We start from the raw sequence: 17,518 nt of genomic DNA on the forward strand, positions 1-17,518 counted from the left end.
CCCTGTCCCAGGACCAGACCTGTCTCCATCCAGCAGCTATGCAAGTAAAACCACTCGTCTTCTACGTCCCTGTGTTCCTCCTCCTCCTCCCCCCGGGCTGGTGAGAAGCTGCTACAAAAGAGGCATCAGACAGAGAGACAACTCCCACTCTGCTCTGCACGGCCACCCTGGGGGGGTGTGTCTGGGCTGGAGTGGGGGGACAGTCCTTGTTTTCAGGTAAAAACTCAAACCAACCAGCACAAAGCCCCAGGGGATTTGGGCTGAGGCTCTGGCTCGGGTTCCTTTGCAGCAGAGAAATGCCAAGCTTGACGTTCCAGCTGAGGTGGCCCTGGGTGCCTGAGGGGCGGCTGGAGCCGGTAGAGGCTCAGGGGTGTCTCTGCAGGTTTCAGGGGGGTGGTTTCCCCCCGTTTGCAGCTTCTCCCAAGAGGTGCTGTGCTTTTTGAGGCAGAGCCAAGAAGCAGAGTGACAGGTCAGAGACTGGCTCATCCTGGGTGGTTTTGGAGACCTGAGGTGGGCTGGGAAGCTTCTTGCTCAGCCAGCGCTACCACTGGGTTCATTTTTAAGCCATTCTTCTTGTCCAGCTTACTTTGATTTGAGGGGCTGCTGTGGGAAGGCTCCAGACCTGCCCTGCTCTCCCCAGGCCTTGTTTTGTGTTACCCTGAGGGGGTTTGGCACAGCTGGAGAGGAGGAAAAGGCCCTTCAGTGAGCCTGAAGTGAACCTTCCCCTGCATCACCCCTCAGGCTGAGCAGGGAGGGGCAGTAATCGCTGTGAGGAGGCACCTGGAAGGTCCCTTCCTCTCCACCACCTGCTTCAGGACCTGAGCAGTTCCGTGGTTTTAATTTTAATTCGTTTTTTTGGATGCACAATCCCCAGGCAGAGACAGCCCCAGGCTGAGAAAGGGGGAGACTTCCCAGCTGCAGAACAAGCAGAGCTGCCAAAACAGCCTCGGGGAGGATGATGAGCTGTGTCCCCTGCCAGGAGCTGCCTTCTCCTGGGGGCTCCTCTGTAGGATGGGGGTGAAGGAACAGGCATCTCACCCCAACCCCCTCAGCGAGTTGGGGAGTCTCCCTCCCGGGTACACATCCCCCCCATCTGCCCTGGCAGAGGGCTGTGCTGCTTCCCCCTGTGCAGGATTTGGTGTGTGGCTTCCAGATCCCCCCTGAGAGCAGGAGGCTGGTGTTTCTCTGGCCTCTCGTGCTGGTTGCGGATGCTGAGTGGGGCCCCAGGGCCGACACAGGGAGGTGGCTCCCTGGGTGTGGGGTTGGTGCTGGTCCTGCCCCTGTCCTCTGGCAGGGAGAGGGGCTGTTGCTTGGTTTGAGGCAAGAAGAGACAATCATCTCTTCCCTCAGTCCTCCTGTTTGTAGCACAAAACCTGCCCCCAGCCTGTGGGTGTGTGGGGAGGTGAAGCTCTTCCTGGGGGGCGATGGGGATGAGGAGGAGCCGGGGCTCTCACAGTGTCCTGACTGTGAGCCCAACACACGGACTAGCTTAATAAAAGACAAGATGTTTGTACCTCTGGGGACCTGGTGTGACCTGTGTTCCTGGGGGTGGGGGGTTGGGTGTCAGAGACCAAGCCCAGCAGCCCCCCAATACAGGAGAGGGCTGGGAGGGGCCCCAGCCTTGGGGGGAGGTCCCTGGGGCACTTCAGCTGCATCCCCCCTGCCCACCCCACACCCGCAGCCTGGAAAGGAGCCGCCTCCACCGATTGTGCCTTTATTTCTGTCCGGGGTAGCACCAAGGGACACAGCGGGGGGCTGGGGGCGGGGGGGGGGGGTCGGTGCTCCGGGCTCAGCCCCGGCACCTGCAGAGCCCCAGCCGGGCGGGGGCTACACGGGCCCGTAGAAGCGGCGGTACGCCTCCTGGAAGCCGATGTGGTCGGCCAGCTCATCGCAGCTGGGGTTGAGCTCGCAGACCTCACGCTTGGCCTCCAGCGGGTCCCGCACGACACCGGAGACGCTGCTGGGGACAGATGGGGGGATGTGGGGGGGGGGTGTCGGAGGGTCCCCAGCCCTGTGGGGGCCGGACACTGCTGGGGAAGGGTCCAGCCAGCTGGTCCCCCTCCCAAAAAACGGGGTTTCCAGCGGGATGGGGAATGCAGAGACCCCGTCCCCTCGGTGCCACCCGGGGTCCCCGCACTAACCTGTCGTAGACGTAATTCCTCTTGTGTCTCCGCACCATCTCGGCGCTGGCGCGTTTGGAGACGAAGGCTGCGGGACATTGGGGGGGTCAGGGAGCGCCGGGGCCCCCCCAGTCCCCAGGGCAGCGGGGCCGAACCCGGCCGCACTCACCTTCGGAGCTGGGCGAGTCGTCCGCGCTGACGGAGCGGTCGGCAGCTGCGGGACAGCAGGGAGAGGGCGGAGGGCGCTCGGAAAGGTCCTGTGCAAGCTGGGACCTCACCCTGCGCCATCTTCCCACCCTTCCCACCCCAAACCCCTCACCCAGACCACCCCCCAGCCCGGCCGAGGGAGTCCTGCTCCCCCCGCCCACCCCCAAGCTCAGCAAATCTCACTCCAAACCCTTCTGCTCCCTCCAGCCCAGAGCGAAACCCTTCCCGGGGCGCAGGGCCCCCCCAGCACCCCCAGACACCCCCTACCTCTGCGGCAGAGGCCAAGGGCGAGGAGAGCCAGGAGGGTGAGGAGGACGAGGGTCTTCATCGCGCCTCTGGGCATGGGCACCGCGCTGGGTGCAGCCCCTGCTGCCCCTCTGCCTTTATAGGGCGCTGTGGCAAGGAGGGGCGGCCCGGCCCGGCCCGGGCTATTTCCAGCACATCCGCCGGGGCCGGGAGCCGCCAGCAGAGGCACCAATTGTGGTTTGGGACGAACTCGGTTCCCCCGTGACCAGCCAGAGCCCACGGGGGGGAAACACGGCCCTGGGCCAGGGGTGGGCCCAGCCCTAACTGGGATCCCAGAATCCCAGACTGGTTGGGGCTGGCAGGAGCCTCTGGAGACCCCCAGCCCACCCCCTGGCAGAGCAGCATCCCCTCAGCGGGTGGCACAGGCCGGTGTCCAGGCGGCTCCGGCATCTCTCCGCAGAAGGAGACTCCCCACCCGCTCCGGGCAGCCTGGCCCAGGGCTCCAGCACCCACAGAGGGAAGAAGTTTCCCCTCCTGAGGGCACCGACCTTCCCCTGCTCCAGTTTGTGCCCGTTGCCCCTTGTCCTGTCGCTGGGCAGCCTGAGAAGAGCCTGGCCCCCTCCCCTTGACCCCCTTTAGGATTGATGAGCCTGGATCAGATCCCCTCTGCACCCTCCCAGACTGACCAGCCCCAGCCCCCCTCCCACCAGAGCCGCTCCAGCCCCTCCTCATCCTTGTACCCTCCCCGGCCTCCCCAGCAGCTCCCAGTCTGTGCTGAACTGGGGAGCCCAGCCCTGGACACCCCGCCCCAGCTGTGGCCTGGGCAGAGCAGAGGGGAGGAGAACAGAACCTCCCTGGACCCACCAGCCACACTCTGCTCAAGGCCATCGACACCCCCAGTTCTCCCATCCCAAGGGCAGAGCCCCCAGGCAACGCCTGTTCCCAGAACCAGAACCCCCAGAGTAGATCCAGAACCTCTTGAACCCCCAAAGCAGGGTTTGCAAGAACACAGAGTTGCACTGGCATGGTTCAGGCGTGGAGCAGAGCTCAGGGGAACCACTGGAGCAGCAGAATCTCCTGTTCCTCCACCCTTTTATCCCTCCTCACTCCAGGCCCCCAGCCCTGCTCACCCAGTTTACTCCTCTAACCCCAGGAGGGAGTTTGCTCCTCTTTAACCCCAGGAGGGCTGTAAGCACACAGAGAGCCCCCAGGGCCGCCTGGGGTGACATTCCTCTTTAGGATCCAGACCACTTCCCAGCCTTTCAGCTCCTATAAATCCATCCCTGTCTTGAAAAGCGGAACCAGAGGCTTTGGAGGGCGGATGGAGGGAGAGAACAACAGCCCAGAGCCTTTGTCAAACAAACCCATAAAGTACAGAGTAGCCAGGCCAAGCACAGGGAGCGGGAGCCAAGGCTGGGGCAGCAGCAGCTCCAATTAACTCAATTACAATGCAGCCAGGGGACGCCTAGTCTAGGACAAAAGGAAAACATGCCCAAGGCAGTGGCTCCTGCTCCATCCCCCTCTAATTGGAAACAGAGCTTTGCCTTTGGTGAAAACACCCCATTGTTCTCAGGATTCCCACCTCCCCAGCACAGGGGGCTTCGACTTCCCATTGGGACCCAACAACAGGTGAGGGTGAGCAGAGAAACCGCTGCCACAGTGTCTGTTGGGAAGAGACTCACAACCAGGGCTCAGAAGGACTCTCCTCATCCTCTGCCCAGCACAGAGGAAGGAGTTTTTGTCTTTACTTTGAAGATTTATCTCATTTTGGGGGCTTTGCTGACACCCCAACAGGCAGAGACTCCAGTCATTCTTACCCTCCCTGGCAAACTTCAGTGGGCACTGGCTGGGAGGGAAAAAGGAATCAAGGGCAGCGAGGAGCTGGATGAGACACAGCAGCTGCTCTGATGGAGCACAGGGAGACACTGGTCTAAAGACACAGGCACGGGGAAGGAACAGGGCAGGAGCACAGCAAGAGTCCAAGGTGGCTGCTCACACGCTGGGTGTACTTAGTGCTGTGGTAGGATTTACTCAGCCGCTACTCCCCAGCTCCTCACAGCGCAGCCTCTGTGGGGAAAGTGCTTCTCTTCTAACACACACCTGAAATACCTCCAAGGCCACAAATGTGGGTTTAGGGAGCTCAAATCACACTCATCACTGAGCTAAAAGAGCATGTAACTACACAGGCAAGGCCAGGGTCCCAGGGCTGTGGGATTCTCCAGAGGAAAAGGAAAGTCTCATCTGTTTCCAAGGATCCTGCTGGGTTCTCTCGTTTGTTCTTCACACACTTTGACCAAATTGTCCAAGTCTGGGAGCTTTTCAGTCCTGCTGCTTCTGTCTCCTGGCCTGACAAGACAACAGGCAGTTTGCAGGCTTTGTCCAGGCCACAGGCAGAGTCCTGCTTCCCGCTGCGGTGTCGGCGCTTTCCGGGATGAGGATAAATTCCTCCAGGAAAAGATGCAGAAATCACCCTGGTGTCCTCACTGGGGCTCCTTGAACGTACTGAGGAGTTCCTGTTGCTCTTCCCCAAATGCCTGAAAGGAAAAGCACCATCACTGAGCTCAGCAGAGGGCTGTTCTCCACACAGGACACAAACCAGGTGGATAGAAAACAGAGTGAGGGAAAACAACCCAGAAATCTCACCACTCATCCCAGTCAGTCACTGGGAAACACACCCAAGGCCTCTAGTGACAACACCCAGGGTGCTTGGCTCCCAGTAAGGCCTTTGATAAGCAAGGGGCTTAAATATTGTGCAGCCATTTGCCAGCCACACCATAGAATGGTGCTTCTCCCAGGCTGGAGCTGCACAGAGAAGGGGGTTTACTGGTTTGTGGTTCATTTTTACCTGCCAGGTGTGTTCATGAGCTTCAAGCAGCTGCTGCAGCTCTGCAATCCTGTTCCTGCCCCCGAGCACAGACTGAGCAACATTCCTGTTCAGTTCCTCCTTCTCCTTCAGGACCTTGCGCAAGTAGGACCTGTGCTTGAGCAGGTAGGGCACCATGGCACCACGGACATCCTCTTCTGGGATCCCACTGGGGCGCCTGAGGGCAAACCGGGGTGTGAAGCAACAGGAAAGCAACCACCTTGCACAGCCTCAAGCACCTCAAGAGGAACCACAGAACCCCAGCCTGGTCTGGGTTGGGAGGGACCCCAAGGGTCCCAGAGCTCCAACCCCCTGCCACAGGCAGGGACACCAACCTCCAGGCCTGGAGCTACACAAGGTTGCCCAGGGCCCCAGCCAACCTGGCCTTGAACACCCCCAGGGACGGGGCACCCACCCCCTCTCTGGGCAGCCCCTTCCAGCCCCTCACCACTCTCTCTGCAAAGAACTTCCCCCCAATTTCTCCTCTCTCTCTTCCCTCCTCCAGCTTCACCCCATCCCCCTTGTCCTGCCATTATCCACCCTTTAACAAGCTGATTCCCCTCCTGTTCCTCTGCTCCCTTCAGGGACTGGGGGGCTGCAGTGAGGTCCCCCCACAGCCTTCTCTTCTCCAGGCTGACCCAGCCCAGCTCCCTCAGCCTCTCTCCATGGGGAGCTGCTCCAGCCCTCTGAGCATCCCCAGGGCTCCTCTGACCCCTCTCCAACAGCCCCACATCTTCCTTGTGTTGGGCCCCAGCTCTGGACACAGGACTCCAGCTGGGGCCTCCCCAGGGCAGAGCAGAGAGGGACAATCCCCTCCCAACATCACAAGGGAACCACCGTTCACCCTTGAAGCACCATACCACCACACACACCCCCCTGCTCCCCGGGCTGCTTCCCACAAGCCTGTCCATACCATGCAGGCTCCTCCCGGTTCTTTGCCTCCTCCACGATCTTATCCAGTGAATTGAACAGCATGTCCAGGTTCCCTTCTTCCTTTACCTCCTTGATCTCTTCCTGTGAAAGAAGGAAAGCAGAAGGAATCAGCAGGACCCAAGCTGCACCGACATGGGAACTGTTCTCCTTGTGAGCCCCTGCTTTGCCCTCAGTGACAGCTACACCCAGGCACCCTGCCACAGCCAGATGCCCAGCGCCCAAAGCACACCCCGACCCCCTCCCCTCCTCCTCCCCCTTTCACCTTGACGGACGCCTGCAGCTGGGATACGAACTGATCGTAAATGCTCCGGGTCATCTCGGGCTGCAGCTTGTAGAAGCAGCGGTAGCAGCTGGCGAACCTCTGGTAGCTGAAAGAGCCGAGGGGAAGAGCGTCAGGGGAACGGGGGGGGGGCAAGCCGGGCCGCCTCAGGGGAACGGGGTCGCCTCAGGGGAACCGGGGGCCGGGGTCGCCTCAGGGGAACCGGGGCCGGGTCGCCTCAGAGGAACGGGGGGCCGGGTCGCCTCAGGGGAACGGGGGGCCGGGTCGCCTCAGGGGAACGGGGGGCCGGGCCGCCTCAGGGGAACGGGGGGCCGGGCCGCCTCAGGGGAACGGGGGGCCGGGCCGCCTCAGGGGAACGGGGGGCCGGGCCGCCTCAGGGGAACCGGGGGCCCGGCCTCCCGTTCCTCTGAGGCGACCCGGCCGCCTCAGGGAAACGCGGCCCTTGGGCGAACCCCGCTCCCTCCTCACCTCCCAACGGCCACCAACTTCTCCAGGAAAGCATCCACCACGGTGTTGAAGACCTGGGCGCGGCCCGGCGTCCCCGCTGGAGCCTCCTCAGCGCCATGATCGCCGCCGCCGCCCGCCTCAGGCTCCGCAGAGCCGCTTCCCGCCGCCGCCGCCATATCTCGCCGCCCAACGATCCCGCCGTCGCCTCCCATTGGCTGCCGCCGCCGCCAGGCGCCGCTCCCATTGGTTGTGGCGGGAGGAGCCGCCCCCTCCCATGCTGAGCCAGGCCCGGCCGCTGAGGCGGGAACAGCCCCCGGAGGCGGGAACAGCCCCGGGGCACTTAACGGCCTCACGCCCCGCCCCTGGCTGGGGGAGGCTCCAAGCACAGGGCGGGCAGGGGGCAGAGGGGGCCTGGGGTGACCCACAGCTCCCCACAACGACCCTCAGCTCCCCTGGAGTGCTGCCCATGGGACACAACCGCCCCAGGCAGCTCCAGGCTGGGGGAGACTGGCTGGAGAGCTGTCAGGAGAGAAGGACCTGGGGGTGTTGGGTGGCTGCAGGATGAACAGGAGCCAGCAGTGTGCCCAGGGGCCAGGAAAGCCAAGGGCAGCCTGGCTTGTGTCAGGAATAGGGTGGCCAGTAGGGCTGGGGAGGGGATTGTGCCCCTGGACTGGGCACTGGGGAGGCTGCAGCTCCAGTGCTGGGTCCAGTTCTGGGCTCCTCAGCATCAGAAGGACATTGAGGTCCTGGAGCGAGTCCAGAGAAGGGCAACCAGGCTGGGGAAGGGGCTGGAGGGCAAATCCTCTGAGGAGCAGCTGAGGGAGCTGGGGGTGTTGAGCCTGGAGAAGAGGAGGCTGAGGGGAGCCCTTCTCCCCACCTCCCCTGCCCTGGCAGGAGGGTGCAGAGAGGTGGGCGATGGTCTCTGCAGCCAGGGGACAGGAGATGGGACAAGGGGCAATGGGCTCAAGCTGCCCCAGGGCAGGGGCAGAGCAGATGGGAGGGGAAAGTTCTTCCCTGGCAGAGTTGTGGGGCTGTGGCACAGGCTGCCCAGGGAGGGGCTGTGTCATGAGGTGCTCAGGCAGCTGGTTTATGGCAGCACAGAACAGCTGGACTCTCACTGTATCAAAGGTCCTTTCCAGCTGGGTGATTGTGTGACACTGACGTGCTCCAGCACCACGGGACCAAAGGTCCCTGAGGTTTCCTGGCTGCCAAGGAAGCTGCTGGTTACGAGAAGAGTTCTGAGGCTTTGAGAGCATCTCCGACACCCACGCTGCCCGGCGCTCCCACAGCACCCAGCCCTGCCCTGCCCAGCGAGGCAGCATCAGCAGTGCTGCTGTCAACACCAGCAGTGCTCCGAGTAAGGAAGTGGTGCTACTCTGTGTAAGCACTCAGTGCTGCCCTGTGTGAGCCCCTCTGCACTCTGGGGATGCTTCAGGACCATCTTGTGACGCCACCAATCCACGTCTCAGAGCAGAACCTGCTCTTCACTACAGAAAGAGCCAATTAACAGCATCTTTTAAACAACCAAACCGTGACAGAAGAGCAGCCTGCAGGACCCACTGCTTGCACAGCTCTGTCAGTGCCTCCTTTAATGCTGCAGAGTACAAAGGTGGGATTAAAATACCTCTGATGACTCATCTGCAGCCCAGTTGAAGGGTAACCACATCCTACAGCCAGGTTCTGCCCCCAGACACCAAAGTCTCTCTCCAGTTTCAGCAGCACCTTGTTCCACCTCCAGCAGAAAGCACGGCACATCCAGTCTCTCCACGGGCTGCAGTCGCTGGGATGAAGGGAAGAGCTGCTCTTGGCAAGTCCCAGGTGAGAAGACAGCTGAGAGCCAGGCAGGACCAACACCACGGCCAAGAACTCCTCGTTACAGCAGCAGGATGGAGAGAGGCGATACCCCTGATACTCAGAGGTGCATCTCTTGCCTCTCAGACACACAACTAAGTGGGATGAGCACTGTGTGCAGGGCAAATCTCAAACACTGAGCCCAGCAGGGCAGAAATCAAACAGGCCCATCCTTCCTCCTCCCCCAAAAGCAGCCTCTTGCTTCATTGCTCCATCCCAGCTTCTCATCAGGTGAGAGACAGACCACAGCTTAAGGTTTTGATCCAGCCAGAGTGTGCAAAGATGCATCCTTGCCCTTCCCAAACAGGATAAGCAGGATTTAAACTTAAAGTATTAGTGAACCATTACTTCTTATTCAATATGAACATGCCAGTCAGGTTTGAACTGGATCAAAAGCCAGTACAAGCTCTTCCCCTCCACACTTTCCCCACCTCACATCCAACTGTAGCTCAAATCAGTCGGTTCTCTTCTTGGCTGCTGGCAGCACAACCAGCTGACGCTCCCAAACTGTGCTTAAACTAACTGAAAAGGTGGGAAGCAGCAGCAGCCACCCTGAACATGAAGTTATCAACACTCACATTGAACAAGGCCACAGAACAACCACTCACGTCCCCCAGAAACCAGAATAAACTTCCCTAAAATAATAATAATAAAATAAAAAATATTAAATAACAAGAGATTAAAAACACAGGTTAGGAGACAAAATTGCCATCCGCTAATTACACAGAGCCAACCCAATTGGGAACTTGCCTATCAGCCAGCTTGCTGTTTGAAGGATGAGAGAGAGGAAACACTTTCCACAAACATAGAAAAAAGGTATGTACAGATTGACTCAGGATGCAGGAAGGTCTGAAGCAGTTCCAGGTTGCTCTCACTTCACATCTTCTAGAAAGGAAGGTGGGTGACTGGAGGAGTTTGTCCATGCTGTTCTTCCAGCTCCCCACAGCACCCCAACTCACCAGAGGGCTCAGCTGCAGTTCCTTAGACTCCCCTCCTCAGAAGTTTGGCAAAGATTCAAATAACTTAAAGAATAAACTGGCTTTTTTTTTTCTTTTTTGCTTCAGCCAGCAAGTCTTTAATTTAAAAAACAAAACCCCAAACCCAACCCACAAACAAAAAGAGAAACAAACAGAGAGAGAGGAGGGATTCAGAGCTTGCCAGGACGTGTTCACACAGCTGGCTGCTCTTGGGTGAACCGTTGCAGGCGAACAAGCACTGCCAGGGGTGACATCTGGGTGGCTGTGAGCAGGAGCAGCAGGGCTCTGGCACAGCCGAACTGCAGCGGCTCCTGCTGCTGCCTCGCCGGGTGAGAGCAGGGAGAGGCACAGGGGATGGCAGCTGCCTCCTCCTCAGCTTCCAACTGTGAGAGTGCAAACCAAGAGGGTTCAGAAGAAGGTTTCTCTTCCCCCAGCTGCCTCTACCAGTGTCTGGAGTCCACCAGCTCGGGGCGGAGGCTGAGCTTCTTCAGGGTCTCGTACCCCACCACGATGACGATGGTGGAGGGAGTGGCCGAGATGATGCGGGCAGAGAGGCCTTTGGTCAGGCCCCAGGGACCTTCCTCTGCCATCAGCTGTCTGAAGGTGAGGATGATGGAGCTCTTGCCTTCCACCTGCAAAGCCAGAAGAAACATTCACAGACCTGGCAAGACTTCAGGCTGAGCTGCTCTGGGGTTGGGCTCTGTCTTCAGAGGCGACAGAACAGCCAGCCCAATAACCTTGATCTGGTCTCCAGAACCCCCTGGAGGAGTGTGGGGGAAGGAATCACAGACTCACAGGGGTGGGAAGGGGCCTCCAGAGCCCATGGGGTCCAACCCCATGCCAAAGCAGGGTCCCTGGGACAGGGCACACAGGTTGGTGTCCAGATGGGGCTGGAATCTCTCCAGAGGAGACTCCACACCCCCTGGGCAGCCTGTCCCAGGGCTCCCTCACCCTCACTGGGGAAAAGTTCTTCACCAGATTGGGGGGGAACTCCCTGTGCTCCAACTTGAGCCCATCGCCCCTTGTCCTGTCCCCACAGACACTGAGCAGAGGCTGCCCATGTCCCCCTGTGTCCCACCCTTCAGCTATTGATCCCCATTGATCAGATCCCCTCTCAGTCCCAGTGCTCTCCCTCCATCCACCCAGCCGGTGAGGAGATCACAGGAGGATGAGAGAATGAGTGTGCAAACTAAGCAGTAAGGACACCCAGGACAAAACAACCCCCAAAAGAAGAAGGGGAATGATTTACCTGCAGCCATAAAGGTCAAATAGCTGAGAAGGAACCCCACCCCTGCATCACACCGTGGGAGGAGGTGCCAAGCAGGCTGAGCTCTTACCTGGACCCGAGCCCTGATGACATCCATGGGGTTGGTGAGCGTGGAGGCTGTTGCAGCAGCAAGTGGCCCTGATATAGCTTGCAGGAGGAGATGGGGACAGTCTTTAGGAGTCAAGCTGGAGAGCTGTTCTGGGAACCAGAGAAAGGGAGTGAAGTTTCAGAGGAGTGGCTGCTGGTCAGGTCCTTCATTCCACCTGCTCATTGAGACTGATTTACAGTGGGCAGAACCCCTGATTGGCAACCTGGCACCTGCTCCCACAGCACATCTAAGCAGTGTTCCTACACTGCAGAGCATGGGGAGTGAGCCCAGCGATTCCATGCTCCATCACACAGCCTCTGATCAGCTCAAACACAGGCAAACAGAACCCCAGACTGGTCTGGGTTGGGAGGGACCCCAAGGGTCACAGAGCTCCAACCCCCCTGCCACAGGCAGGGACACCAACCTCCAGGCCTGGAGCTACACAAGGTTGCCCAGGGAGGCTGCAGTGAGGTCCCCCCACAGCCTTCTCTTCTCCAGGCTGCCCCAGCCCAGCTCCCTCAGCCTCTCTCCATGGGGAGCTGCTCCAGCCCTCTGAGCATCCCCGGGGCTCCTCTGACCCCTCTCCAACAGCCCCACATCTTCCTTGTGCTGGGCCCCAGCTCTGGGCACAGGACTCCAGCTGGGGAGGGCTGAGCAGAGAGGGACAATCCCCTCCCTGTCCCTGCTGCCACCCCTCTGCTGATGGAGCCCAGAATCCCATCGCCCTTCCCAGCTGCAGGAGCCACTGCTGCTCACGTTGAGTTCCTCATCCCCCACCACCCCCAGGGCTCCTTCCACTTACCAGCATAGAAGTGGTAGAAGGGCCACCAGACCGCACTGTTGGGGATATAGGTGAGCAGAGAGGCCACGTAGCCCCTGTAGAATCCTCTGAAGCCATCGGCCTTGAATATCTGCACAATGATGTCCTTGGTCTGGCCAAACACCAGCACCCTCTTGCCACCTTGGCTCTGCACCTTGAACCTGCCCATGCTTTCTCCTTTCCTCTGCATCATGAGGTGCTGGGAGATGACATCGATGGGCACGGTGATGCTCTGGGCCACCAGGGAGGCCGAGCCCCCTGCCACCAGCGACTTCACCGCGTTGTTGTTGTTGTAGCGCGAGACGTACTTGCGCGTCAGCTCGTAGGTGGTGACGTAGCACTGCCCCGAGATCAGGGTGAAGGTGTTGACCAGGAAGCCACGGTACAGCCCAGCCGCCCCTTCTGTCCTCAGGATTTTCACAAAGGCATCAAAGGTCCCGTTGTAGAGGCTCTTGCCCTTCTGCACCTGCAGCCGCGTGCGGATGAGGGTGAAGGGGTACACGCTGACCCGGATCATCATGGTCATGCAGATCCCGAACACGTAGAACTTCCTCTTGTCCAGGTGCTCCCACTCTATGATGGGGATGTTGCGTTTGTCTTCCATGACTCCTCCAGGTGGGGTGGTGGGGTGTGTGTCCCCCCCCTCCCCCCGGATCGATGTCAAAGGTGCAGAGCAGGTCTGGGCTCAGCCCTGGTGCCCCGAGGAGCGGCGCTGGTACCTGTAACGAGAGGCACCTTCAGCACCTAACGAAGCACCGAGGCAGCTACAGCAACCGGTGCCACCCGACTCTGCTGACTGTCCTCAAGTACAGACCACAGAACCCCAGACTGGGCTGGGTTGGGAGGGACCCCAAGGGTCCCAGAGCTCCAACCCCCCTGCCACAGGCAGGGACACCAACCTCCAGGCCTGGAGCTACACAAGGTTGCCCAGGGCCCCATCCAACCTGGCCCTGAACAACCCAGGGACAGGGCACCCACCCACAGGACTCCAGCTGGGGCCTCACCAGGACAGAGGATCACTCAGCTGGCACTGGTGCAGCACATGGCAGGTAGCCCTTTGTCACTCCAGGTGCCTCCCAACCACTGGCCCACATAAGCCAAGCTCTCTGTTGACAGAGCAGGGGGACTGTGACCTCAGGAAGCACGGCCACATCACGTGGTGGCTGGCAGCACCTTCTGATGTCACCACACCTGCGTGTTACACAGCACTCTGCTCACACACAGCAGGTTCTCACTGCGATCCAGACCACCCTGCTGCAAAGCAAAGCTCCCTGGGTGCTGGGAAGCAGTTTGAGATGCACAGAGGAAGAGCCCAGTTCCAACAGGACACGCTCCCTACCTTCTATTGAACAGGCAGGGACATGGAGTGGCAACCAAAGCAGCTTCTCCTGTCCTTCAGGGGCTGTGGTGCTCCCAGGCATCAGGGCGTCACGTCTCATTTCCAGGCTCTGCACAGACAAGGGAGTGACAAGTCTTCATCAGACACATTGTCCTGGATATTTCCATTTCCCAAAGCTGGAGGGTGATGTGAGCCAGGGAAGGGGGAAGAGGAGCTTGGGGAAAGAGGAGCAACGACAGGAGGACAAGGCAAATGCAAACAGCCACATAGAGCAGCCACACCAATGGCCAAGGCTGAAAAGAAAGGGTTAAAAGTCACAGCCCAGGGATCTCTCAGTGCCCAACTGTGCTTTTGGGCCAGGGGAGCAAAGTTCACCCTCAATTCCAACACTGCATCATCTCCTCTGGTGTCACAACATGAACCTGCCACCCTCCCAACTCCAGCAGCATTCAGAGCACTGGGAACTGAGAGAGGGAGGGAGGTGCTGGGTCAGCCTCCCCCACATCACCCCCCCCAACACCTCAGCCTGTGAGCAGCCACATCCCAGGGGTCACCAACAACTGCTTCCCTGGGACAACACACCCAGGAGGTCCTCCCATCTCCCTTTAGCTGTCCCAACCAACCCAGACCAGTCTGGGATTCTATGGAAGGAAACTACACTCCACTGTCACAGCCAGTACTCAGCAGCACGTAACGAGCACCAGAGCTGGTGTGAACCAAGGCTCAAGCCCCTTCACCACACTCACAGCCTTACTAGTTCACCTACTACAGGTGTAATTAGCATGGAGCTGCCTACACAGGAATTACCTGCACACAGCACCCCTGAGAACACTATTTTGTTCTTATTACAAGTTCCACTGGCTCAGTATTTCATTAAGAAATGAAATCAAGTCCAGCCAAGGCAATTTCCTGGTGGAACCTGAGGGTTTAGTCCATCCTCTGCCAGCGGGGAGCTGAATCAGGAGTAACAGGGTTCCTCACCTGGAGGGCAAGGTGTACCTGCTAAGAAACAGATCCCTGTTGCTGCAATGAGGAAAACAGAGATCAAAACTGTAAAAATAATTACATTTTGGTTCAGAGTGCTTTGTTTTTAGAGTTTTGGCCATAAGCTCCTTGAGGAAGTACCTGCGCTTCCTTTGGGCTCTTACTAACTGCTTTCATCTGGGTCCAAACGAGACTCTAACCCCAGGGTCTGCCAGCCACCAAAGCCCTGAGAGGGCTTGGCATCACCAGGGATGCTCCTGTCTGACCACAGCAGCCACAGTTCTTCCTCTGCCAAGACAAGAGCTTTGCTCAGAGTGTTTATTCTCCCAGGAATTCAATCCAGGGCCCTGCACGGAGCAGCCACCCCGTGGTATCCAGTTGCAGCAACTCCTTCTAGTGATTTTGGGGAGATCAATATCCAAGTGATTGATGGGTCTCAAAAGACCTGACCTGCCTTCCAAAAAGCAATACAAATTTGTCTCAAAAGACCTGACCTGCCTTCAGAACCAAGCACAGCAGCTTCCCCCCAGGGCACGGGGCCGCTTGACCAGTTTCCATGCCAGAGCCACACTCCAACAGGCCTGTCCAGACACACAGGGACTTCTCCCAAGTGATTCCTGAAGTTGTGCCCACAAATTAAAGAGGATCAACGAGCAAATCGTACCTGCTCCTGCCCTGTCAGCGTCCTGTGGGTCACTGCAGCCCGGCAGGAAACTCCACAACCCCCCCACTGTCTCCTCCTGAGTGCAGCCCCACCGACCCCTTCTCCAAACGGGTTTGGCCTCAGCTGGATCTGAACAGGATTCCTTGGCAAACAAGGCCAGGCCCTTTGTGCACCCGCGGTCAAGGCTGCCTCCTGCCCGGCATACGCAGGCCGCAGCAGGGCGGCCGGGCGGCCCCTCCGAGCCTCCGCCGCCACACGCGGTTGGCTGTGGAGATGCTGTCGGGAGGGGCAGCAGCCGGCAAACCAGCCTGGGCCCCGCAGCCTCTCACCCGCGCCGCAGGACGCCCAGCTGGGGCCGAGCGGGCAGCGCGGCTTCCCCAGGCCCACCCCATCCTGCTCCTCCGCGCTGCCCCAGGCTGGGACCGGAGGTAAAACTCACCCCCGGCCGCGATCCGCGGCTCCTCGGCCGCCTCTCCGCGAGGACGGGGTAAGGGCAGCGCTGCCCAGCACCCCGCCGGCTCCTGCAGCCCCCCCGCACCTCCCGCAGGCCGGGGCCGGGCCGTGGGCGCAGCCAGCCCCCCCCCCACCCCGGGCAAAGCCCCCGCCCCCAGGCGAGAAGCCCCCGGGACGCGCCGAGCCCGGCCCCGGCCCCGCTCAAGGTCACGGGGCGGGTGGGCAGCTGGGCGGGCCGGGCACCCGGCCCCCTCCCCAGCGCCCCGGGGTCGCGCTGCCCCCCCCGCCCCCCAGGCAGCGCTGCCCCTGCAGCCCGGGGGATCCCCCCCCCCGCCCCACGGCCTCCCCCCGCCTCCGGACCCCAGCGGGTCTCGAACCCGCCGCCCCCTCCCGGGGCTCTCCCCGCGTTCCCCGCACAGCCCCCGCCCCCGCCGCCCCCCCCCCTCAGCGGGCCGCCCCCCGCCGCATCCAGCCGCCCCCGGGCCGGGCCGGGCGGCCGCCTCCTCCTCCTCCTCCCCACGCCGCCCGGGCCTCCCGCCCCCGGCCCTGCCCCCGCCGCCCCCTCACCTCAGGCCGGCGGCCGGGACGCCCCCGCCCCGCCTCGCCCCGACCCCGCCGCCGGCCGCTCCCGCCGCCCCATGGCCGCCGCTGCCCCCCCCTCCCACCTCTCGGTGACCGCCGGCCGGAAGTGAGCGGCGGCAGCACGTCAGGGGCCCCGCACGCCGCCCGAGCAATCAGCGCCCGAGAGCCGGCGCCATCTTGGGAAAGGGCTGACGCCACGGCGGAAAAAGCCCCCCTCACTTCCGCCCTTAAGATCGAGGGGCGCCCGCCCGCTGCGCCCCGGGAAGGCGCGCGGGGAAGGGAGTGCGCATGCGCAAAACTCTTCTCTTAAAGGGGCAGCGCCGAGTTACGGCTCTTAAAGGGCCCGCGGCCCCTAACGGGGTCCGGCGGGGAGGGGCCGCGTCCCCACAGCCGGAAGGGCAGAGGGGGGTAGGGAGATGCTCTGACCCCGTTGTGTGTCCCGGGGGCTGAGAGAGCCAAGGGGATCCTGGGGGCATCAGGAGGAGTGTGGGCAGCAGGTGACAGGAGGGGATCCTCCCCCTCTGCTCTGCCCTGCTCAGGCCCCACTGGAGTGTTGTGGCCAGTGCTGGGCTCCCTGGGATCAACCAGCCAGGGATCTCCTGGAGAGAGTCCAGAGGAGGGACAGAGATGCTGAAGGTGAGGGAGCCCTGGGACAGGCTGCCCAGGGGGTGTGGAGTCTCCTTCTCTGGAGAGATTCCAGCCCCATCTGGACACCGCCCTGTGTGCCCTGTCCCAGGGACCCTGCTCTGGCAGGGGGTTGGACCCCATGGGCTCTGGAGGTCCCTTCCCACCCCTGTGAGTCTGTTTCTGTGATCTGGGGTGTTTCTTGCAGCGTGGAAGGAAACCAAGGGGTTCATTGCTGTGGGGTCCAGGGCAGCCGAAAGCTCTAACAGGCTCCAGAGAGGGATGAGAGGGTGGGTTTGGGGGGACTGCTGTGTCCTAAGAAGACCTGGATGTGCTGGGGGTGGATGTGCTGGGGCTGGTTTCCTTCTGCCGCTCTGTGAGCTGGGTGGGCAGAGGTGTCGGGACCTGGAGACACAACCCCATCTCTGGGGAGCTGACAGAGGACCCATCCCTGGCTGGGGGATGCTGGGTGGGAGATGGAGCTGCACAGGGAGGTGATTCTGTGGTTCAGTGGTCTCCTCACCCCCCACCCCGCCCCAGCCCCGGTGACCCAGCAGCGCCTGGTGGGACTTTTCCTTTTTAATTAAAAAAAAGAAGAAACAAATGTACAAAGAGCAGGAAAATGTACACCTGGGGGTGTCTGACAAACCCTCACGGCTTAACATGGCCGGTAAAGCGGGGGGCAGTGGGGGGTCCCCAGGCTGGGGGGCAGCGGGGGGTCCCCAGTGGGTGCCTGTGGAACCCCAGTTGGGGCTTTCCCCATTCTGGAGCTT

General features: G+C 60.9%; 3 protein-coding genes across 5 annotated transcripts; all 3 read right to left on the bottom strand.

Moving 5' to 3' along the window:
• Nucleotides 1–1,716: 1,716 nt before the first annotated feature.
• Nucleotides 1,717–2,665, bottom strand: BGLAP (bone gamma-carboxyglutamate protein). 2 transcript variants are annotated; one of them, XM_084276583.1, is made up of 4 exons: nt 2,595–2,665; nt 2,290–2,334; nt 2,142–2,208; nt 1,717–1,957 (listed from the first exon to the last, which is right to left on the bottom strand). In XM_084276583.1, exons 1-4 carry the CDS (start codon nt 2,653–2,655, stop codon nt 1,828–1,830), a joined length of 303 nt encoding a protein of 100 aa, XP_084132709.1. In that variant the 5' UTR covers nt 2,656–2,665; the 3' UTR covers nt 1,717–1,827. The 2 variants fall into 2 exon arrangements, with proteins under 2 accessions (XP_084132709.1, XP_084132708.1); XM_084276582.1 differs by having other exon boundaries at nt 1,717–1,960.
• A 2,388-nt stretch (nt 2,666–5,053) lies between these two features.
• PMF1 (polyamine modulated factor 1) lies at nt 5,054–7,308 on the bottom strand (the record flags this gene model as incomplete). The annotated part of the gene is made up of 5 exons (XM_084276647.1): nt 5,054–5,107; nt 5,419–5,614; nt 6,350–6,450; nt 6,632–6,737; nt 7,118–7,308. 5 exons carry the CDS (start codon nt 7,306–7,308, stop codon nt 5,054–5,056), a joined length of 648 nt encoding a protein of 215 aa, XP_084132773.1.
• A 1,360-nt stretch (nt 7,309–8,668) lies between these two features.
• SLC25A44 (solute carrier family 25 member 44) lies at nt 8,669–16,119 on the bottom strand. Of its 2 annotated transcripts, none has more exons than XM_084276599.1 (5): nt 16,107–16,119; nt 13,439–13,547; nt 12,082–12,818; nt 11,262–11,389; nt 8,669–10,556 (listed from the first exon to the last, which is right to left on the bottom strand). In XM_084276599.1, exons 3-5 carry the CDS (start codon nt 12,701–12,703, stop codon nt 10,365–10,367), a joined length of 942 nt encoding a protein of 313 aa, XP_084132725.1. In that variant the 5' UTR covers nt 12,704–12,818; nt 13,439–13,547; nt 16,107–16,119; the 3' UTR covers nt 8,669–10,364. The 2 variants fall into 2 exon arrangements, with proteins under 2 accessions (XP_084132725.1, XP_084132724.1); XM_084276598.1 differs by lacking the exon at nt 16,107–16,119 and adding an exon at nt 14,246–14,652.
• Nucleotides 16,120–17,518: the final 1,399 nt, after the last annotated feature.

This window comes from Gallinula chloropus, assembly GCF_964237585.1.
Source record: "Gallinula chloropus genome assembly, chromosome: 29".
Lineage (NCBI taxonomy): Eukaryota > Metazoa > Chordata > Aves > Gruiformes > Rallidae > Gallinula > Gallinula chloropus.